The sequence below is a fragment of the Miniopterus natalensis genome, chromosome 22 (assembly GCF_054644295.1).
Source record: "Miniopterus natalensis isolate mMinNat1 chromosome 22, mMinNat1.hap1, whole genome shotgun sequence".
NCBI lineage: Eukaryota > Metazoa > Chordata > Mammalia > Chiroptera > Miniopteridae > Miniopterus > Miniopterus natalensis.
In genome coordinates this window covers 8549628-8573083 of record NC_142102.1, presented here as the reverse complement: position 1 = coordinate 8573083, position 23456 = coordinate 8549628, and the positions used below count along the sequence as shown (strand labels likewise).

At 51.0% G+C, this 23456-nt stretch overlaps 1 protein-coding gene across 2 annotated transcripts in view; it reads right to left on the bottom strand.

The window, feature by feature from the left end:
• The window catches only part of ARNT2 (aryl hydrocarbon receptor nuclear translocator 2), a 73076-nt gene that overhangs the window by 26781 nt on the left and 22839 nt on the right, over positions 1 to 23456 (bottom strand). For both annotated transcript variants that reach the window (XM_087829115.1, XM_087829114.1), the window contains exons 4-8: positions 22097 to 22310; positions 19592 to 19805; positions 4469 to 4571; positions 3195 to 3260; positions 2770 to 2855 (exon numbers count right to left, since the gene is read on the bottom strand). In XM_087829115.1, coding sequence (XP_087685241.1) covers positions 2770 to 2855; positions 3195 to 3260; positions 4469 to 4571; positions 19592 to 19805; positions 22097 to 22310 — 683 coding nt within the window. The remainder of the gene's footprint in view (positions 1 to 2769; positions 2856 to 3194; positions 3261 to 4468; positions 4572 to 19591; positions 19806 to 22096; positions 22311 to 23456) is intronic.

The following is a 23456-nucleotide window of genomic DNA, read 5'->3' as shown; positions in this document are numbered from 1 at the left end:
ACAAATGTCATTGTCTCTGACTATGAAACTCATGTAAGAATTTGGAAAACGCAGGAATAATCTAGAAAAAAGGAACCAATAATCTACTACACAGAAATAACAATGATGAATATTCTATATACAATGTTAGTGTGTAGACCCACTATTCATTTATAATTTAAAAATAAAATTGGTGTCCGGCTGGGCCTGGCTCAGCGGTTGAGCATTGACCTAGGATCCAGGAGATCGGGGTTCGATTCCTAGTCAGGGCACATGCCCGGTTTGCGGGTTCCTCAATCCCCAGTAGGGGACGAGCAGGAGGCAGCCGATCAATGACTCTCTCATCGTTGATGTTTCTGTCTCTCTCTGTCCCCCTCCTTTCCTCTCTCTGAAATTAATAAAGATATGTTTAAAAAAATAAAAAATAAATAAATAAAAAAATAAAATTGGTGTCCTGGTGTTTATGTTGTATAGCCTGCTACTGTTTTTAACACTTCTTGGTACTTTGCCTCATTCCTAAGTGGGCGCTGAAGCAAGCTTATCTAATGGTTGTCCGGAGTTCTAGAAATAGATGGTTCCAGGCTACTTCGAACCAGTTTTCTATCATTAAAGCTTAGGTGAATTCAGTTTTCCTTAGAATAAATTCCTAGAAATGGAATTCCTGTATATTAAGGAATGCACATCTTAAGGCATTTAATACACACAAGAAAACTATTTGACAGAAGGTTGATGCTGACTTACAGTCAGTCCCACCAACAGTACATAAAAGTGTCCATTTTTCTGAGCCTTACCAACACCGTGTATTTTGTCTTTTTACTTTTTGCTTTTGGATAGGTAAGAGGAGATGGCATCAAATTATTTTAATTTGTAGTTATGCGTAATAGGAGACTGGGTTGTTCCCAAATGCTTAGTGTGTGTGTTTATATACAGGGTGTCCCAAAAAATCTATATACACTTTAACAGCTGATAGCTCTTACATTTTGAAAACGAAATATATTTTAATAAACGCTGCCTTTAAAATTATTCAAGTGTGTACACATTTTTTTGGGACACCCTGTATGTGTGTGTGTATTATAATATACATACACACACACTTTAATACCCTTTTCATATCCTTTGCTTAATTTTCCCCATGGAGTTAAAATCTATGTTTTGGCCACTTTCCTCTTTTGGTTCAAATTGTCCAAATTGTGCCTCCTGGAGTTAACCTAAGTAAGATGAATTCCTCCTTCATGTGACACCCCCTCAAATACTTAAAGACAGAACTCATGTCTCTCTTTCTCCAAGATAAACACCCCCGGCTCTTTCTACCATTCCTCTTGAGGCCAAGTTTCCAGGGCGGCTGTTGAAGACCTAATGCGTAATAAGTCCCACGGCCCTGCCGCCCTGTCCACGCGACAGTGTGCAGAACCCCGTGCGACTTCCGGAGACCTTCCCCGAGCCACCTCTGCAGACTCTGTGGATGTCGCCCCTGCCTGCACCCTGGGCCCGGCCTCCTCCTGCTCACCCACAGGACGCTATGACTTAGTCTTACCATGATCGCAGAATTGCTCGTGGGATGTTCTAGGCGTGGAGCCCAAATAAAGTGGTAAGAAAGAGAGCACATCAAGGCCAGAAGCAGGAAGAGGAACTTGCGTGGTGTAATGACAGTGATTAATTCGAATGAGGAAAACATTAAGAAGGAGACGGTTATCTTGGAACGGGGTCCCAACAGGCAGTGCCGATGCAGCCTGGTCGGGGGCCTCCTTGGACCTGGGGGCAGGTAGGGACTCTTCCCTCTGTCCCCAGTGCTGACTGCCTCATACACTCCTGCAGTCACCTGTGTACCTGCTGGTGCCCCACCCACACGCCCTTGTGAACACAAGGGATTGGCCTACATCTGGTGCCCGGCAGCCTTGCCCAACACCTGGCAACTGTGGCTTGGCGGGGACAACGCTCTAACCAACTGAGCTACCCAGCCAGGGCAAAATCTGCCATCTTAATGTGTACAGTTCAGTGGTTTTTAGTTGCAGAGTTGTGCAAGTATCATCACCAACAAATTTTAGAACATTTCTGTCACCTCAAAAAGAAACACAGTCCATATGAGCAGTCATACTCCATTTTTCACCTGGAAACCACAAACCTACTTTCTGTCTCGGTGGATTTCCCTATTCTGGATGTTTTGACAAATAAAGTCAAATAATGTGGCCTTTTGAGTCTGGTTTCCTTCACGTAGGGTGTTTTCAAGGTTCACCCACATGATAACACGAAACAATACTTCACTCCTTTTTATTGCTGAGCCGTGTTTCATTGCAGGGAGAGATGACGTTTCATTTATCCATTCATCAGTTGATGGGCACATCTGGGCTGTTTCCATTTTTGGCCAATACGAATAATGCTGTTATGAACATCCACATACATATTTCTTCTTGTGTTTTCGACTTTCTTAGGTACATATCTAGGAGTGAAGCTGCTGGGTCCATCATATGGTCACTCTGTGCTTAACATTTGGAGCAACTCAGACTGTTTTCCAAAGCAGCTGCACCACTTTACATTCCCACCAGCAACATATGAGGGTTCCAATCACTCCAGGTCCTCGCCAACACTTGCTATGGTCTATTTTGACCATCCAAGTGAATATAAGAGGTACCTTGTTGAGGTTCTGATTTGCGTTTTCTCTAATGACCTGGACAAAACTATCATTTTAAATGTCAGCTGGATTCTGCAGAGTGCTGTGGGTGACAGACCACAGAAACGGCTCACAGGGGTGTTCAGTTCCCTGGAACACACACGTACACAGGTTCTGCTTACCTGCTGGAGGCCAGGCCTTGATATATCCCGTGCAGTGGACCACAGCATACTGGGCTTCCCCTTCTTTCACAGGGCCAAGGCCATTCCTACAGGAAGAACATCTGTGAAATTGCTTTCAGCCCCTGAGGTGAGGCAAGGACACCGACGGCTCCTTCCATATCTAAGCTACTAGGGTCACTTGTTCGCCTGGTGGTTTCAAATCTTGACTTCCCACTACCCTGTTTCTCCTCTTTCCACATGGTCTGAAAGTCCAAAATAAATTCCACCCAACTCCCTTTCTCATCTCAGCTCTGGAAACCTGATGTATGGGGTCTCCTGGTCCTCTCTACACTCAGCCCCTCTACAAGTTCAGCTACTCCTCAGCTCAGTGCATTCAGCTACCTGCCAGCACAGCCCAGAAACACCCATTGGAAAGCCCTACTGACCTGAACCTTTTCCTCATGGTGGTTAATCTGCTCAGAGGGAGGTGGTCCAACGGAGCATTTCCACACCTAAGAGTCGACAAATACATTAGAGTAAGTGAAGGCCACTGGTGAATTAATAAAACATACAGGCTACAGACCAGGAGACGGGCCTTATCTGATGCTAACACATGTATCTGGGCGGGCCCTAAGCCGATTTCCTTCCAAAGTGCAGAAGCAGGCGCGCATGGCTCTGAGGTCACACGGTCACTGCAGGAAAGGAGAGTGGGACCCCGTTGGCAAGGTGCATGGAAATGGTTTCAGGGCCCAGCCCAGAAGCTAGGGACCTACAGAAAGACTCATGGAGATGCTGGGCAAACTCGGTCCTGCCGTGAAGCCGGGTGGCTTTCAGGAAGCAGGGGGAGGGGGGTGATGACAGCAGCGGTGTCTCTTCAGGCCTGAGCAGACACATCTGTGCAAAGCAGATGCTGCCAGCTGATGAACAGAAGCATCTTCCTGGGCTTTAGTTCACAGCTGGGGAAACACCCGTCGCCTGCAACGTCCTGGCACCAGGACTAATCAGACAGCCGCAAGCCTGCTCACGGCAGAAGACAGAGTGGGGACACAGGGAGCGACCGGAACAGAATCAGATTTTCCTGTGGACCCTCCTCGGGGATGCGGGGGTGTCTCACCGCCCGCTCTGCTAGGACCCTTTCTGCCTCGCTTCTCAATGACCCGCTCAGCATCCCGGCTCTGATGGCTGCTCGGTGTGGCCACAGGGTACGTGCCTTTCCACGTCCCAACTATATGACGAGTGGTGCCCTGGCCGTCTTAATGTTCAACACAGCAAAGAGACGAGTTAATTATGCTCTGAGACCTGGGACAGCTGCCAGCACTAGTGTGGTGGTCACGGATGGCAGGGGCCATCTATGACCTGCTGCCCAGGATGCTGGCGTGGCCCTCTGCCCGACTGTGCCCAGCGTCTTGCTGACACTGAGCTGCTTCAGTTGCAGGGGAAGGTCGTGCCCCCAGCAGACGGCAGTGCTGCTCACTTCACAGGTAAATCCAGGAATGTGGGGAATGAGACAGCTTAAAATGGGAGAAGGAAGGAGGTGGTCCTTCCAGGACAGACCAAGGAGTCGCAGGCTCATGTGCTGCAGTCAAGAAGAGAAAGTCACCCGGGTGAACCCGAGGTGGCGTGAGTGACCGTAGCTGAGCCCACTGAGAGTCTCCCTGGCAGACAGAAGGGGGTAAGCCCACCACAGCCACCGGGTGGCCCACCGCTCGCCCAGACAGACCTCATCCTGCAGATGAAGGACCTCCGCGAGCCCATGCACATCCGCATGGACGACTGCTGCCCTTCCTTCTTGACCGTCCCGGTCTTCAGGTCCAAGATCCGGCCTAAGAGAGAAAGCAGGACACACACATAAGCCTCTGCCTCTGACTGGGGGGGGAGGGTGCAGGTGCGGGGGGGGGGGAGCTTTCTGCAAATGCTCAGCAGATAAGCCCAAGCAGGGCCGCGCAAACTGCTTGTTCCTTGGAATTCCCAACATTCTTTGGCAGGAAACACCCGGGGCGATGAAATCTGTACAATCCTAAACGCCTGTTTCCTTCAAAGGGCAGTCTACACTCGCCGCCTCACCTCAAGCCCCTTCGATGGCCTTCTCCCCGCTACTTCACGGCATGCCGGAGACCGCCAAGGTCACCAACAACTTCCTCAGCGCTAAATCTGAAACACGTTGCCCCTCTGTCTTCCCTGACGGCTTTGCCGAGCCTCCCATCTACCCCTCATGCCCCAGAGCCTCGCTCGGCCAACTTCTCGTCTCATCCTCAGCGTCTCCTATGTGACTTTATCCACGTAAGGTTTCGAGGGTCACCTCTGAGTGCTAAGGACCCTCCATCTTCACCTCTAGCACCAACCCCTCCACCTCCTCAGGCCCAGACCTAACCTGCCAGCCACTGACTGTACACCCCAACGGCTCCTCCCGGGTACCAGCAGAGGTAGTTTCATCCTCAGGGAGCCGGGGCCAGAATTCCAGATGTCATCTCAGAGCCGTCCTCTCCCTCACCTCCTGCACACTCAGTCTCTGTCTCCCCATCTCTCCTGTCTCGGTCATCGCTGCCCACTTGTCTCTCCCCAACGGGGACCCGCCAGCTCTCAACCTCCAGCATCCCTTACCTTCAGTCCACAGCTCATCTTTCCCCGGGGGCCGCTCTTGCCTCCTCCCCCGCAGCTCCCTCTGCCTTGGGAAACCCTTCCCTCTGCCTGAATAACTCCTTATTGTCACAAGGGACCCAAGGTGTCACCTTGCCATCGTTTCATAAATATTTATTAAGCACCCACAATATGCTCGCCACTGATCTAAGCACAAAAAGCTAAAAAGGCACCAAAGGCCATTATATTCCAGCTGGTGAGCAGGTAACAAGAACCAAAGGCTGGGAGAGAATGCATGGTCAGGTGGATGCATGGTCAGGTGGATGTGTGGTCAGGCGGATGCGTGGTCAGGCGGATGGGTGGTCAGGCGGATGCGTGGTCAGGTGGAGGTACGTTCCAGGCACAAAAATAAAGCAGATGAAGACAGTGGCCAGAGACCCGCCCCTTTGCAATAAGTAGTTGAATGGGTTTCTATCATTTGAAATGCAAAGGGTCTTGAAGACCTGTTCCCAAGCCCCAGCTCCTAGGGCTCCAAATGCAGGGGAGGGAGCAGAGAGAGCAGGTGTGCAGCGCAGGTGGCCACCTCCCTGCCTCCACTCCTGCAGCTCCCTGCTTCCTGAGCCTGGCTCTCTCTGCACCCACTGCCCTTCCAGCTGTCGCCTCAGCAACCACAGCAGCAGCCTTCCCCTCCCACGTCGTGGCCCAGGGCTCTGCAGGGCGCTGTACAAACAACAGAGCCACCATCATGCTCACGACATCTTTAACCAGGACGTGCTCACGACTGATCGCACGCCTTTAAAAAAGACATGTGCACCAGGATCAACTCCACCGAGAGGCCCAATGCTCGGTCTGCAGGGAGCTCGGCATGGGTGGGCTGAGGGGGAGGAGCCCTGCTGCCCCAGCTTTGACACCTGTCTGTCTCTCTCACAGACGGCTCCCTTTCACAGCCCCTTTAGTGTAAACTGTCACTTGCTTTATCCTTGATAGGATGGCAAAGGGTTTCAGCTACGACGGGGCAGAGTTCGTCAAATTCACAGCGTGCCCTGAAGATAAAGTCCTAACTGTGGAGCACATGAGCTGCAGAACATGGACATGGAAAAGCAGGTTTCTGCCATCTGTGGCTGTGACCCCAGGGGCCAGGGCTTCAGCTTCCCTTCTCCGAGTGCTCCTCCAGTTTCCTTGGGCTGAGTGAACCCCTTCCAGGCTCCTCGGGAAGGAAGGCACGCTTAGCTTTCTACAGCACGTGTGCTCCCAGAAGGCTGTGTGCAAACTGGATTTCTGACAAATTTGGCAGCAGCAGAATGTGTGAAGGCCCCGGCGGTGAGTCCCGGTATGATTGGCCAGGAGTCACTCTCTATCCACTGGGTGTTGGGTGTACTTACGATGGGGCTTCGGGTAGAGAAGTACAGAGGTGTTGTTACTGACACCACAGAGCCTGGGGTCTGGGTTCCTAGGGCTGGTTCCTAGGGCACTCCGAGACGCACCATCGACTGAGGCCGATGCAGACTCCTCCAGAGACTCCCCACACCCACCTTGTCTGCTGGGTTGAGGGGATGCATTCGCCTCCAGTTCTGTCACTGGACTGGTCCCACCACGAATTCCATCCTGCTCTTTTTGGCTAGGGCCAAAACGAGTGCCACCCTGGTCACCTCTGCTCTGTCCTCTTAGCCCCCCGCTCCTGTCCTTCCTAGTGTGCCCTCTGGAACGTCCACTCTGGGATAAACAAACTCCTCCACCCTCAGCTCCTTACAGGAATTCCCTGAGCTAACACACCAGCCAGACCTACAGCTCTTCGGGGAGGAAGCTCTTCCTCCCACATCCCACGTGCCAGGGTCAGGGGCCCACGGTCCTCACCCCAGGGCCCTTCCCGGCCAGTCCCTCTCTCATATACCCCAGCTCCTTCCACGCTCACAGCATCTGCACTATTATTCTGAGCAGACAATTTACTGTTGATGGCTGGCTCTTCCCAGGTTTTCAGATGGCAAATAATGCGGAGGCAAATAACGGTGTAGAAAAAAATATCCACACCATCTTAGGATAGATTCCCCAAAATGGAATTACTGCATCCAACGAGAATAACATTCTTAAGTGGCACTCAACACACTGACCAATATTCAGTGTTTCCGCTCCACGAAAGGGACAGAATTGTAACACATCTTCAAGGGTTTTAACTACACCTTTTGGAAGACCGCTGAGAAGCATGAAATGCTTTAGAACAGGAATTGGCAAAAGATGACAGATGGGCCTGGCCTGGCTCACTAAGTTCTTTAAATATGTGTATGGAACGCAACTCTGGCCATTCGTTTACTTACTGTCTGTGGCTACTCTCACACCACAGAGCTGGGTCAGTGTGCAGAAGAAGGTACAGTCCCCAAAGCCAAAGGCATTTACTATCTGGCCCTTTACAGAAAGCTTCTGCTGACTCATACATTAGACGAATGATTATAAAGATTCCGATAGTGACAGAGCATATCTAGAGGGTCCCCCTGTAACTGCTCTCAGTAAGGTGGGGGTTTTTGTTTTGTTTTTAATATTTCTATTGATTTCAGAGAGAGGAAGGGAGAGGGAGAGAGAGAGAGAGAAACATCAGTGATGAGAGTCACTGACTGGCTGCCTCCTGCGCGCCCCCTGCTGGGGATCAAGGAGCCTGCAACCCGGGCATGTGCCCTGACTGGGAATCGAACCGCGACCTCCTGGATCCTAGGTTGACACTCTGGCCTGGCAGTAAGCTGGTTTTTAAGTATTATTTTGGTACTAATTTTTTTTTTTTTAAAGAAGAATCAGAAGTTTGTCTTGGATAAAATCATCAAGGAAGGCTTTGTGCTCCTAAAACGGCTCCCCAGGCTACCACAGAAATACAAATAGAAATTAGAATTATTTCATCAAAGGAATCCTTGAGAAAACAGGAAACATTTTATCTTGGTTTTAAAAAGGAGGAAAAACAAGATAGCAAGGGATGAAAACAGGAGAAAATGATTAACAACAAAAGCCAAGCGATGGTCCCAGAGATGGACAATATCTGATGTTGTTCCAAAAATGTGTGGCCCCCCGAAACGCGGGCCCAGAGGTGGGAAGAGACTCTGGTTGCTGTTCCAGTGACAAAGTGTTCTCATTTCCCAAAGGCTGACCCCAGCCATTTGAACAGCTGTGCACACAGGAACACCCACCCCCCACGGCACAGGAATCCACGCCGTGCACACGAGGCCCACGGCTGAACAAAGTCCAGAGCTCGCGCTGCGTCCACAGAGCCTGGGAGAGAACAGGCCTTCAGCTGGGGAGGGTAGGCGCATGCTCTCCAGGTTCCCTTATCTCTGGCAGGCGTTTGGACATGGCTAAGGTACGAGTACACCAATTCTCAAATTGTAGCCCATTTTGTTCTCAAACCAGAAGAGGAGGGCCCTGGATGGGCAGTAGAGTTCCCTAGGGATGTCTGTTGCTCTGCCTGCCCAGAACCTCCCCTCCCCACCACATGCTCCTGTATTTCTTTTTGATGAAAGTCAAAAAAGGGGCTGCCACCTTCTTACAAGGTCCCCCCCTCCCAGGCCGTAGTGATTGGCTGAGGGTTGGGCGCCTGGCACAAGCTGGGCAAATCGTAGTGCCTCATCTCCCCTCCGTCCACAGTGACTGGGTCTCTGTGCTTTGAATCTCTCTGACTTTCCCTTCCATCACCAGATGAAATTCTTTGCTTTTAAATGGATTATCTGATCGGGTCAGACCTACTTGGATAATATCAAAATTTTAAGGTCAACTGACTTGGGACTTTAATCACATTAGTAAAATCCCTTCCCAGAAGAACCTAGATTCTTGTTTGACTGAGTAATGAGGGGGGGACCTTGAAATATATTGACCACATGGTCCCTGACATTGCTGCCACCTGAGCAGGTGACCTGCCTCTCTTCCAAGATTACAAATTCTGTGCACACAGCTGGCTGTGGCTTGAGCCCGCCCATGTACCCCAGGCCAGGGTGCCTCCCACACAGGGGGTGTCCAACAGCTCTGCCCTGAATCCCAACCACCTGCTGTGGAGGTTAAGCTGTCAGGACTGCGTGGTGGCCAAATTACAATGACAATGTAGGACTAGGGCTTCTCTCCGTAAGCACCCCTTGCCCCCTGCAGCCTTGAGCCTAACAGAGCATCTTCCCTGGGCAGCAGGAACCCTGAGCAGCTACCGGAAGCCAACCTCCTGACGTCTTCTCAACAACCGAGAGGCAGTACATGCACGTCTCCTCTAGCAGCCTGGGCCCCAATCCACTAACATATCTCTTTCCCGGTTCTGTATGGTTATCCAGGCAAGAAAAGGCTGGTGACAGCCAGGCAATAACAAAAGAAACCAAAGGCTCATGGCCCCTGACTAGGGCTGGCAGGAGGCACTGAGCAGGATGGCCAACTGCCCAACAGACACTCAGAAGGAGCCTTTCTACCTAGCAGTCTGGTTTGCATGTCAACCCTTTGTCTCCCCACCCTGCCATCTGGGGAAGGTGCTAATGAGAAGCTAACGAGGCGAGGAGGAGCCCGAAGCTGCACAGAGCATCGGAGATAATCATCTCAGGTGCGATTACAAGACCAAGACTGGGACGTGTGGGGGGAAGCCAAGGGCAGAGAGCCCAACATGGGTGACAGGCGGCATCACCCTTCCCACCCCAACTACTGGGCCCCCACCGCTCGCCACAGCTCTCTCCAGCACTCACATTCCAAACGTGACACAGAGTCACGGGAGCGCCGCGTGCCGAGCCTGCTGCTCTGCTATTCATTAAAAAGTCGTCACCCCACAGTCGTTCCCCGCCCCCAGGCCGGCACCTCTCCTGCTATTTAATCTGTAGACAAAAGTACAAATTCTCCATCCTGTTTAGAATATGTTGGAGTGTGATTTAAAGAAATACATTCCTCTTCGGGGATCATGCTACAAGAATGCAAGCAATGCAGGCCTGAGGGCTTTCAGTTTAACGGTAACCGATTAACCTTCCTCCCCCCACTCCCCCTTCTAATGGAAAGGGGCCAGACGGACATGGAGTTCAAGAAGGCAATCTGGGGCCATGCCTTGCCTCGCCTGCAAACAGGTAATGAAATGACCAAAAAATACAAAAGTAGCAGGAATAATCTACATCCATGCAGAAAAATAGTGGAAGGGGCTTGCACAGATCAGAAATACTGAGGGATTTCTGCAAGAAACAGTGCATCGGGGGTTGGATGCAAGTGTATATGAGCTGTCCTACGGTTCAGCAAATACACAGGAATGGCCTGCCTGGGAAGGAAGTGACAGGATCCCTAACAGAAGCCTCCAGAACTGCAAGCAAGAAGGAGACCAGGGAGTCAGGAAGCAGAGAAGTGGCCCAAGGTCTGGATACGCAGAGGCCAGAGGCACAGCTCTCAGGTCACTTTGACTTACAGCAGCCAACCTGCCGGCTGAAGGAGAAAGGCTGCTTCTGGGGGTGGGGGGTAGGGTTCCAGTTAGAGCAGTGGATCATGTCCCTGCCAACCTAAGGCTGCCATGCCCAGTGCACAGGCCCAGTGCGGCCTGCAGCAACCTCACAGCTCCCCCCAGGCAACTGGGCCCCCAATCTAAAAAAAAAAAAATTACATTTCAAAGAAATTACACTTGGACCCAAACCATCTCAAATCTTTATAAAATGTTAGGGACTCAGATTGAATAAAAAAGTGAGGGAGGGGGGAGGTTAGCTTAGTGCACCAGGAGATTCAGTTTACATCAGAAGAAAGTCACCTGAAACATCAGAACAGATACCACCCCACTCCGTGAAACACATTCCGAGAAAGACGGCGATATCTGAAATACCCCATCTCAGCGATATTTGAGAGGATCTTTCATAAGTGAAAACAGAATCACCTGAGACCAGGAAAGATTGCTTTTAGATGAAAAACATGACTTCGGAATTGAAAACCCAGCGAAGGCAGTAAATAGTGACGCCGCTGAAAGCTCCGTCGCCGAGTCAGGAGAAACCCTGAAGAAATTATCCCAGAAATCACAGAAAAAGAGCAAGGAGGTGAGTGTGATAAGCACATAGCTCACATTCCAGGAGAACGGAGCCAGGGGATCCATCACGGGGGCTGCAGAACAGAGCGGACAGAGGAGACGCGGGACAGGCGGGCACAGAAATGCTACAGGGACGTCTGCTCCCAACCAAGAAGGAGCAGCAGGGGCCAGACTTCAAGTCCCTTCTTAAATAATCAAATCAACCCACAAAGGATATGGAACAATAGTGCTCACAACACTGGACATCAGACAGTGAAGGACAATGATTCCTGAGATGGGAAACAAACCAGATGAGCTCCCGCAGCCCCCCCCCCCCCCCCCCCCCGTATGACCTGGTAGAACACAGCTGCAGCCTCAGGTGCCTGCACAGCGACATGCGCTGAGTGCACAGCGGCTGGATCAGGCGAAGCCGTGCAATCTGCCTCCATGGAGACTTGGTGGTCAAAGCCCTGGAGCTGCCTCAGTCATGGGCCAGGCTGCTGCCAGTCCTGGGAGACAGGCAGTGGAAGGTCCGGCCTGGCCCTGGGGCCCCGGACATTTGCTTTGCCAGCCAGTGTTGGACAGACCTTAGCTGCTCTTGTGGGCAGGCCTGAGGGTCATCATCTGCCCAGGGGCTTCCTGACTCTGTCTGCAAAGTCCACGCTCTAAACCCACCGCCACCTGGCCGTGAACGAGTTCGCGTGTGTGCATGCATGTGAACGTGTGCATGTGAACATGTGCGTGTGTGTGTGATCAGATTCCCAGTCCTATCAAACAATGTCAGCTGTGCTGCTTAAAAACAGTGGCAGGATGACCCAGACAGGGACTCCCCACTAAGCACAAGGACATCACCTTTAATTAATGTGGACGCAGCCCGTCTGCCCTTCGGATGTTCAGAAAGGAGCCACACACCCACTTTCTAGGCATGTTGTGGAGGGGGCTGCATGACTGAGAAGGGCTGGCCTGGGTCACTTCTGAGGTCCCCACAATGTGGAGCTCTTGTTACTCTCGGTCCTCAGAATACGTGCACTCAAGGTCAAAGGATGACACTGCAAATAGCTCACTGGAGAGTAATAAATGCTGTCACCACAGACAGGAAAGCTAAACCCCATCATCAGACCGCTGCCCTAGTGAACGGCTGCAGGCCAGGCCGCGCGCCTGAGTATAATAAAAGAATCCGCAGAAATAACGGAAAAACTGAATGCACATGTTTTGCTCAATTAGCTTCCACTGAGAAAGCAATAAACAGGAAAGATCGGTGCTTCGCATGCATTTTCATTTAACCATTTGGCATGAGTCATGACATTTCAGAAAAAAAATGTGTCTTTTTTTAGTGAAACTAAAGGAAACTATTTTAATTTCCCTGATCATGCTGAGGTTTTTGCAATCAAGTTATTTTTAACCAAAGCATTACAAAATATGACCATCACGTGAGAATATTCCTGAAACCCAAATCACACCAGCAGGAAGAGACGACTTGAACGACTTGACTTGTCTTTGGAAATGTTCTAAAGTACCCCAAAGAATTAGTATCTGCCTAAAAACACCACTACTAGGTTATTTTTGTTACAGTTGCTTTTTATAGATGTAGAAAAAGGACTGTTTATGTCTTCAGCATCAAAGTTAGGACAAGAGATTAAGAAATCACGACTGTTGCAAAAAGGGCTTAATAGGCTGTAGCTGCTCATTTTTCAACCGTGTTGCTAACTGATTACATTTTTAACATTTTTGTTTCTTTTTTATTTTGATCTTGCTGAAATTTCTCTCCTGGCCTCAACTGATGGGGCTGTGCTATTTTATCGAGATGCAGTCATTCTCAGCCACTGAATCACACTCGAATAGCCAGGGTTGCTTTCAAAAAATACAGATGCCTGGTCCTGGCCGGGTAGCTCAGTTGGTTGGAGTGTTGTCCCGTTACGCCCACGATTCCAGTCTGATTCCCAGTCAGGGCACATACAGGAAGCAACCCATGAATGCATAAGTGAGTGGAATAACAAATTGATTGATCTCTCTCTCTCCTTCTCCTTCCCTCCTTCCCTTGCTCTAAAATTAATTTTAGAAATAAAAATTAAATGTACAGATTCCTGGGCTTCACCACAACATTATGAAATTCAGAGAAACGGGCAGGAGCCCCAGCATCAGCATTTTTTTAAGATCCATTAACAGTCTCGTGTGCACCGCACTGTTTCAGGGACTGCGCTTTTATCTATTTTATACTTAATATTTTATTCTTTTTCTTAAAAAAAAAAAGGACTCCCAATTATATAAGCTTCATATCCCACCAAATTGGACAGGCCGGGAATTTTTCAAAATTATTCACAAAGCTGCTGTTTTTGAAGTGCCCCTTGGATGTTCCTCATTTAAGAAAAGCCGGGATACGAAAAATGAGAATGCAGAGAACAGATCTTCGGAGGTGATTGTTAGCATGACAAAGAAACACTCTCACGGCTCTTTTACACGGGTATATGGGTTTAAAGCAAGAATCAGAGTTCTCACGTCTAACTCGCATTTCTAAGGGGATGGAAAACATGTATGTGGATCAACTCAAGAGAACTTAAAGCTCGTTTTCTCCCGTTACCAGGACAGGCCCACTGCTCTCAGGGTCTGGGAAAGACTTCTCCACGCGGGGGGCCCTGCTCCCAGCTTTTCAAATGTGCTCTCTGACTCAGCAACAGCGCAGCTGGGCAGAGGCTGCAGGGCTCCCTCCTCTTACCCTCTTACGAAGAGGCCTGTTGTGTAGCCCAAGGGGGGAGTCCAGCTGGTTGTGCATTAATGCAGTGAGCACAGGACTCACAGTGGTGGTGCCTCCCTGACCCCAGGAAGCCCTTCTGTGGTGGAGGCTGCATGCATCTCAGTTACTTGTCTCCCAGGAGGATGCCCACACTGAGGGAACACCCATAACCCGGTGCCATGACTGGGCATCATCTCTGCCAGCCTTACCGAGCCTGGGGACGCTTCAGTTATAGCCCCTTCCCCAAGAAGTTGTTACTGTGGACGTCACAGGATAGGTCCTCACACATGGTGGGCAAGGACAGATGAGAAAGCGGATGGTGAGGGAAGAGGGGTCCAACAACAGAACAGGCCTCTGGAAATGCAGGTTCAGGGACTAGCTCCAACCATCAGAGTCCTACACCTGGAGACTGATTCTGCACCTGAGCCGGCCAGGTCCCTGTCACCGCAAAACATGAAAGGCCTTCCCCTGTCAACAGGGCCCACATCCTAAGACACGTCTCAGTGGAAATAAAGCAGAGCAAGATGGGCAGTCAGGAAACCCACTATCTATACCAATGCTGACACACACCTTTCAATGATTAAAAAAAAGTAACAAAAATCTTTACAATTCCCAAACACAGTTATTAATATGATCCCGTATGTCATCTTGGGCTTTGATGCAGTCCTGTAGGGGGTGCATGACTGCATTTACACAAGGGGAAACTGAGGCCAGGGGAGGTCAAGTCGTATATCCAAGGTGGAGAGGGCTCACGGACTGTAACTGTCACCTGGTCCTTCTGCCTCCAAGTGCAGGGGCACGCACACACGCACACACACACGCGCACACACGCACACACACACGCGCACACACACACACACACACGCATGCACAGAAGAGAAATTTCAGCAGAGAAGCCCGCCCTGCAGCCAGCATCTGCCACGTGTGCGGAAACGACTGCGCAGGCTCCTTTATCTGCTGGCACCCACAGCGATAATGAACCCAGCAGCCGGGGCTGGAAATCTGTCCACATTCATGAAATATCTTTCAACATAAACCACGAGAGAAGAACATACACCGCTCGGCGGCACGAGCGTGCTATGCGTGGAGCGAGGCAAAACAAGGCAGGTTGTCTAAATATTTCCACGGGATCTGAACGGGCGCCAGAGAAACATCTGGAATAACAACAAGATCGTTGTAGGCTGCGGTTTCCAGCAGAAAAGTCACAGGGAAGATACGGAAAATAACGAGCCCTCGACGCTCGGGTTTCACTCTCACACGCTCTCACCGAGCCCCACACTACACGGTCTTTCTCATGCCTAAGTATTTACTACATGATCGCGCCATTTCCAAGGGGCCTAAATCACATAAACATGCTTTTCTTGCCACTAAACACTTTATTTATATTTCAAACAGCACAAACCCAATAACAATGTTATAATAGTTGACTCAGATAAAATCAGCTTTTTTTTTTTTTTTTTTTGGCCATGTTGACCTGTTACCTAATATGGCAAGAAATGGACTGCTGAGTGACTTGGGCTCCCAGCTTCTGGCATCAGCCCAAAGGCTGCGCTCGGGCACTCCAAGGGAAATAAGCTATGGACCTGCAAGTACACTTTTCATGAAGTTACTGTCGTGACTGTAGAGTGGGAACAGATCATCTTTTTCCAGCACTGATACCACAGGGGGGAACAGCACAGTTCATAGGACCCCGGCGGGATCGGTCACCTGCCCGACATTCTTCTACTGAAGGACTCAGTGGCACGGCTGAGCTCAGGACAAGTGTCCTTGGGCCCTTGTGCTAAGTGTTAGGTAGAGACCAGCTGCCTCGGGTGGGCTGGGACTGAATGGTGACAACCATCAGCTCTTTCCCGGGCACACTCGTTCCTTAATGTGACGAGCAGAGCTGGCTGGACCGGCTCCCTGGTGGCCTGCTCTTGTGAAAACGGCTCTCTGTGCCCAGACCTCGACCCAGCCAAACACTGTGATCCAAGGCCCAAAGTATCTCTGGACTTGGGCGAAGCGCTCGGGGAGCTGGTGGAGCTGACCACAGCGGACTGGGCCATGTGAGTCATGCATGGGGGGGCTTTCTGGCCACGGCCCTCGGGGACTGACCTGGCTCGGGCTCTCCCCCAAATTATCACAAAGAATCTGGGCTGGAACCCATTAGGAAATGAGGTTGGTTCATTCAATGACAGCCGGGAACGCCTGTCAGTGATAAGGGAAGGGAACGGCATATCCCAGCTGACCTCCCTGTGGCCATACAGACAGGTATTTGTGGAACAGATGAATGAATGATTAACTGAAATACTGAGTGGATAACGGATGAGATGGAAGGGGGGCAGTGAGGAGTCGGCCCCAGCTCGAATCCTTTCTACTGCAGACTTCTCCCCAACACTGAATCAAAATGCCGCCCCAATTCTCCGCAGGGAGGAAGCGTTGAGCAGAAACAGAGCCACAGAACTGCAGTGCAGGGGGAGCGGGCCCAGAAACCTTGTGTGGAAGTATCTGAGGATTCGCCTTTTCCACACCCATGTCCCAGCTAGGGCACCTGGGCACCTCCTGCGCTGTGGGGTGCCTGTGGTCACTGACAAGCATCTCCAGTTCCTCCTCACTGGGGTCAAGGCTTTCCAGAGGTCAGCAGCCACAGGCGGGGCTTGGAGACGCCATGAAGACACAGAGAACTCACTCCTCCGTGCTTCCTCGGGGGGCCGGCTGCACTGCTAGCCCTCTGATCCCCACGCCTTGGGCGTATCCAGTTATAGGCAGAGGTTCTGCCATCACCTGGAAAGCCAAGGGTGTCTCCTCGGCTCCCTCTTTCCCCACGGTGAGCTGGGCTCAGTTCACTCCAAGATCCACAAAAATTATTTCTGCAGCCTCTCTCCCCACCACACCCTGATCCGATCCCTGGCCTCCTTTGTACCTGACACTGCTCCGTTTTCCACTCAGTATCGCTGGCATTCCGGGGCAGGAGCACACCCACCCTGTCCCGTAAGGACCACCTCTCAGACCACCAAGGCTGCTTCCCCAGCCAGTCAGCCAGGGCAAACCTTCCTCCTCTTAGTGACAGCACCCGACTGCCTCTGGGGGAGCACCTCTCCCCAGCCTGTGGGTTCATGTGCCCTGTGTGGAGGCTGCCTTCGCACATGCTCAGGTGGCCTGGTCACTGGAACTGGGCTGGGCAGGTGCCCTGAGGGAGCCAGGGGAGCCCATCCTGGGATACTTGCTGGAACCACAGGGGAAGGCAGTCTGTTCCTGCTGTAAATATAAGCCCAGAGCTGCTAATAAACCCTGTTGTCATGAGGAGAGCCCTGCCCGGGAGGGTGCAGTGTGCACCCTAAAGAACTGAAATCAGGGCCTCGAAGAGATACCTGCCCCCCCCCCCCCCATTCACAGCAGCCAAGACATTGGAAAACCCTAGTGCCCACTGACAGAGGAACAGCTAAAGAAAGGGTGGTACATGCGCACAATGGAATATTACTCAGCCCTGAAAAAGAGAAATCCTGTCATTTGTGACGATATTGATGAACTTAGATGCCACTATGTTCAGTGAAGTGAGCCAGTCAGAGAAGGACCAATACTGCGTGATTCCAGTTACATGAGGGACCGAAAGCAGTCAAACTCACAGGAGTGGAGAGCAGAACGGTAGGTGCAAGGACTGGAAGGTTGGTGCTTAAAAAGTATCAAGTTCATTATCAGGATGAGTAAGTCCTAGAGACTGAGCTACAGCACTGTGCCTACAGTTAACAATTCAGTAACGTGCACTTTAAATGTGTTAAGAAGACAGACCTCATGTTCTTACCGCAAAAAAGAGAGGGAGGAAGGAAGGGACAGAAAAAAGAGCCACAAAAGAACACAAGGACATTTTTGGAGGCGATGGCTCTGTTTTTCCCTTGACTATGGTGGGTTGCACCCCCTCTTTCTGGACCTGAAGGAAAACATGCCCAGGGACAGGAGGGTTTGAGAAACCCTAGTCCCACAATCAAAGGCTTCAAGTCATTCCTAAAGGTTTTTATTACAAGTTTTTATTACATCTTTTTATTATACAAGTTTTTATTACATGTTTTTATTACACTTTGGCTGGTTATGAAGCCCTGTTCTGAGCACCAACAAAACCCCGAGGGCTGTCCTAGAGGCAGCCCTGCTGCTGGGGGAGCCACACCACATCTCGACAAGCCCGAGAGAGGCCTAGTCATCTCCTCAACCCCAAGGACACGGACCCACTTCTCCAGTCCATCTTGTTCTCATATGAGGAGCCCAGCCAGAAGGATAGCTCAGAGGCCTGTCTGTTCACTGTTCACTGTCCACTGGCTCTTCTCTCCAATATACTAGCTCTGGCTGCCACGGCCACCATCCATCTACTGTCCACTTCTGTCCACATGTGGGCTGCACTGCCCCTTTAAACTCTGCCAGACACATGGAGACTTCCCATGGACGGAAGTGTCCACCCAACTCTTTGAGCCACTTAGCTAAGCCCCTGGCCGGAGCCCTTGACCATCACTTCCCCGCCACCTGCCCCAGCTTGGTCTCCTGATCTGGTTTCAAAAACCCACATCCTGTGGTCAAATACAGAAAGTGGGGCACGAGCCAACAGTCCCTGGATGATATAACTTCCCTTTCCCATCCCTCCCATACAGCTAACTTGATAAGGTATGGTCCTCAGGACGTCTATGTGGGCTTCTTGGGCGCAGCCCAGGGCACGTCTCTGAGATGTTTTAGTGTCAGTTTTACACGCACCTGGAGCTAAGGGCCAGGTCACATCACTGACACAGGACACACAGAGATGAGACAAAGCCCCTTCTCCCTCCCTTTTATACCAACACTGAGAATGTCACCACTATCGTTCAGAAACACCTGTACATCGGCTGCGTTCAACCACATCTGACTTAGTCTTATCATAAGAGTGATGGGCTGGATTGTGTCCCCCCAAAGCCACATGTTGATGCTCTAACCTGCAGGACCTCAGAACGGGACTGTTCTTGGACCCAGGGCCTTTCTTTACAGAAGCGATTAAGGTTTAAATAAAGCTGTGTTCCCATTTTTATTTGGTTTCTGTTTTTATCTGTCACTCACAAATATGGGAGTGCTGTGCTGCTAACCCACTTTTCCCCATAAGCCCTGTGGTTTTCACTTCACAGTTTTATATACTGCAAAGTTTTTTGGTGTGTGTGGTTGTTTTTTTTAATAGCATGTATGTTGTTATAGCAGAACTGTATGCATTTAACTGTTTCAATAGGGAACCTCATCTTAGGTAACTGAGGCCTGGGCAATAAATGCCTCTGACCAGGATCACAAATAGTCACAAACATGAGCCATAAACCGCATTAGAGCATGTCGTTCAGGCTGATCTATCAACAGCGCCTCCCTGTGGCAATCTCTCTAATTGCAGGTAAAATACAGGGAGGGAAAGAAGTGATGAAATAAAAATGAATTTTTACAACATGATAGGATAAATGAAGCCGTTACATGAGCCAAGTCAAATATATCCCCTCACCTCCAGGCAGCTTCTTACCTGCAGCTTCCTGACTCGTTTACTAAAAGCAGTTTGTCTCCGGTCAAACAGTCCCAGAGGGGGGAGCCACACTGACCTGTCATGGAGTTTTCTGAGGTGCACAGCTGCTCCCTCAGCTTCTCCACGTCATCAGGATGCACCTGTTCATACAGGGTGCTCCCAAACCACTCCGACTGGGGTTGGTTCAGAACAGGAGTGACAGAGTCAGACACATAGATCACACGCCCTGTCTCAGCCGCCACGACAAACAGAAACCCATCGGCCGCCTCCAAGATGAGATGCTTCAGTTCCTGGGAAGAAAAGTTGGTCATTAGGAAAAAGCAGGCCCCAGCCAGTTCAGTTCTCTTACTGGCAACCTTTGGTTTTCATTCACATACCTGTGATAACGCACATAGTTTTGGAAAGTTTGATTACTTTTTTAAGCATTTATTAAAAAAAAAAAAAAAGTATTTATTTACTGATTTTAGAGAAACAGAGAAAGGAGAGAAAAAACACGCATGGACTTGCTGTTCCACTTCCTGATGCATCACTGGTTGATTCTTGTATGTGCCTTGCCCAGGGATCAAACCTGCAACTTGGGCATATTGGGACAATGCTCTAACCAACCGAGTGACCTAGCCAGGGCTTGGTCACTTTTTTTATTGGAAAATGAATTTTTTAACATGCACAGAACAAAAAAATGAAAAAGAAAAAGGGAAAAATAAACCAAAAACATAAAAATAAAAAAATGCAAGGAGCCATACTAGCCCTGAGATACAGTTACTCTAAACATAGTTAGTCCTGTCATAACTAGTCTTCCTCAGGGAGAGAGGAAACTGCCCTCGACACTCGGGGATAAGAGAACAAGGAGTGACCGCCAGACAGTGCTGGGCTGTCACAGGTGTGAGTGGCCTCACCTACATATTCAAACTGCAGGGATGTCACTGGAGCAGAAGGAAGGAAGGAAGGGAATGACAATAGGAAAGTGAGACCACCGACAGACAGGGGCCAGGTGACTCCCCACTCGCCATGCACCACCCTGCCAGGGCACCCCGTCCTCTCTCTTCCTGTGCTTTCTGAGCTGAATGCTGGCACTGGGTATAAGAGTGTCCCCTTACGTCTGCATCTCTGCCAAACTTCCAGAACAATCTGACAGCTGACATCTCGACAGATTCTCGGCGTAACCCCAGGAAGTGGCAGGCCGTCCAGCATTGTCCCTGTCACTTTACCCAGAGAAGAGGGTTAGTGTGCCAGCCCTGGGGCCACACTGACTCGCCCGGATCATGAATGGCAGTGAAGGCAGGAAGGAAGCTGCTTGGGATCAGAGAATGGGCAGCAGGAAGCCATCGGCCCGAAAGGGCCGTTGATGGAGCCAAATCAACTCGGTTAACGTGGGATGTCTTTTCTCTGTGGTGCCTGAAGGCAGCTCAAGAGTAGCTGCCTACCCATGTCATTCTCACACCAAGCCAAGGGGCCCTTTCCTGCTCAGGACACGGGCTCCGTCCCTGCCGGGGCTGAGGAACTAACTCTGCTACCTGCACTCGAGTCCGCAGGTGCGCCTCCCACCACCTTGCACACCGACCAGGCCCCAGGGATCCAAGCCATCCTTCTGGGCCAGTGGTTGGCAAGTGCTCTTGGTGGGAATCCTTTGTTCCAAGATAATCTTACGTCAAAGCCTCTGCAACACAGAGGAAGGGCCCTCTGCATGTGGCCCTGACCGATGTCTGTCCCCAAAGACTAGAATATGTGGACCCGCTGGGGAGCGGAACCTGGGGAGCTTTGTAAGGTTCTCTGACTGGGTCTGAATTCTAACACCTTCTGCCTGGGAAACGAGGGCGGTGGGCTTTGAAGGAAAGGTTTACTTTGTGCGTTTCTCTTGCTCTGCACTTCTGCTTTGTGTGTGTCCTAGATGCTTACTGATCTCAAGGACTGGGTCAGCACTTTTATTTTCAGTATTGCGAACATCCTCTTGACGGGAAGGACTGTGGAAATGGCACAGGATGTCTGGGAAAGCGGAGGATTCTGTCACTGGGGGAGAGGAGGCAGAAGCTGATGAGTTCATTTATGTTTTCACAGGGTCATCCAGTTTGCTGCACTGTGGAAGGGTCTTAGGGAACAGAGCCTCATGCTCATCACAGATCCCTTCTCTTACCACCCTCTTCCTCATTTCTGTCTTCCGAGAACATGTCACCCGCTACCAAGGTCCTGTTCCTGGAAATCAGAACCGGCCTTTGCTTCCATTCTCAGTTAAACCAACACACTGACAGACTTATCAATCAATTGCCTCCTGCACATGCCCTGAGTGGGTACTGATCCCACAACCTAGATATGTGCCCTGACCCGGAATCAAACCCATGACCTTCTGTTGCACAGGACGGCGCTCCAACCCACTGAGCCACCCAGCCAGGGCTATGCCTTTTGAGTGATGCCTTATTAAGGTCCACAGGAGACGTGAAGGCAGGGGATGCAAAGCTTGGAACCACACCCCGTTGACGGGAGTTTCCTGGTAGACAGTAAGGACAGATGCCTTAACCCTGGGCCCCGCTTCCCCACATAGCTCATCTGGTGACCCCACCATGATGACAAGGGGGGGGACAGGTACCTGCTCTGTGAGGAAGGAAGGCTTGTAGGCGCCGTCGGTGGACTTGTTCCCCGTGCCCCGCATGGACTTCATGTGCGACACGGCCATGCGCAGGATGGTCAGCTTGTCGGGCTTGCGGGCCAGCGCGCTGCAGGTGGGGACCATGTCCGAGAGCTCAGTGATGTACTGTGTCATCTTGTTCCGCCTGCGCCGCTCAATCTCACTGTGGTTCTCTCTTCCCGGAAGCACGCGGTCAGGAGGAGAGGGAAAGAGAAGCATCAGACCGGGGTTACCGGCCAATGGCCCCAAGTGGCACGTTGGCAGCACCAAGTGACCGAGGAGCAGCGAGCCGCTCGTGGCGGCTGGGCGCGCTGCACACGCACAGGGTAGAGCGGCTCCCCGAGTCCGAGCGAGCCTCGGTCTGTGTGTGGGGGACACAGGCTTCTGCGGGCGCCTCAGTCTCATCTAAACGTCCTGAAATCTCCCCACGGTTCCCATGAGCCTGGGGACTTTGTAATAAGATCGAGAATCCAAACATTCCCCTTCCTTCCGTTGGCAGGAGACAACCTGAAGCTGACTCCACATCCCTCCCTGGACAGCAGCCACAGTCACCGGCAAGGCCAGCGGGTGGGGGGCAGCCTCAGGCATGTCCCCAACTCGGAGCAGCTCCGTCAGCTACCCTACGCAGTGGAATCAGGTGGCGCAGGCTCCTACAAACTCAACCTAGGGGAAGCCTGTCTCTTATTTTTAATGAGTGGGGAAAGGCAGAGCGCAGGCCTGAACTCTACGTCAAAACTGACTGAGGGGCTTAGGAGACCGTGGCAGGGAGTCTACAGTGTCTGTTTCTCACGGATGGGACCTAACGCAGCAAGTTCTTTGTCGCCCTGCGTGGTTATTTCATCACTGACAGTGACCCTCAAGGTCAAACCAACATCATTCCTCACATCTCTTCCGCTTTCTGTTCCGAGACCCCAGGAGCCAGCATTTCCTGAGTCAACATGCTATGGAATGTTGTTATCTCAAGGGGGATTCTGACCCAGAGACATCAAAAGCCAGTTTCCTCATCAAGGGAGGCTGTGTGAGGTGAGAGCCCTCGGGGACCGGGGGACAGGGACAGGGAGAGAGGTGCCCTCATTCTGGGGTGAGCTCCATGTTGACAGCAGAGAGCTCCCTGCTATGAAATGTGCCCTAGAGAACAGGTGAGTGTCCAGGCTGGGGTTGTGCCTGCAGCGAGGGAGAAACAAGCCACATTTCTGTCATTAAATCTGTGATTTGTCTGGGTTAGAAACTCGGGCATCATCACAGGGCCAGTGCTCTCCATCCTGTGCCCCCCCCAGAGCCAGAGTGGAAGGGCAGAGGGGATGCTCAGGGAGCGAAGTCT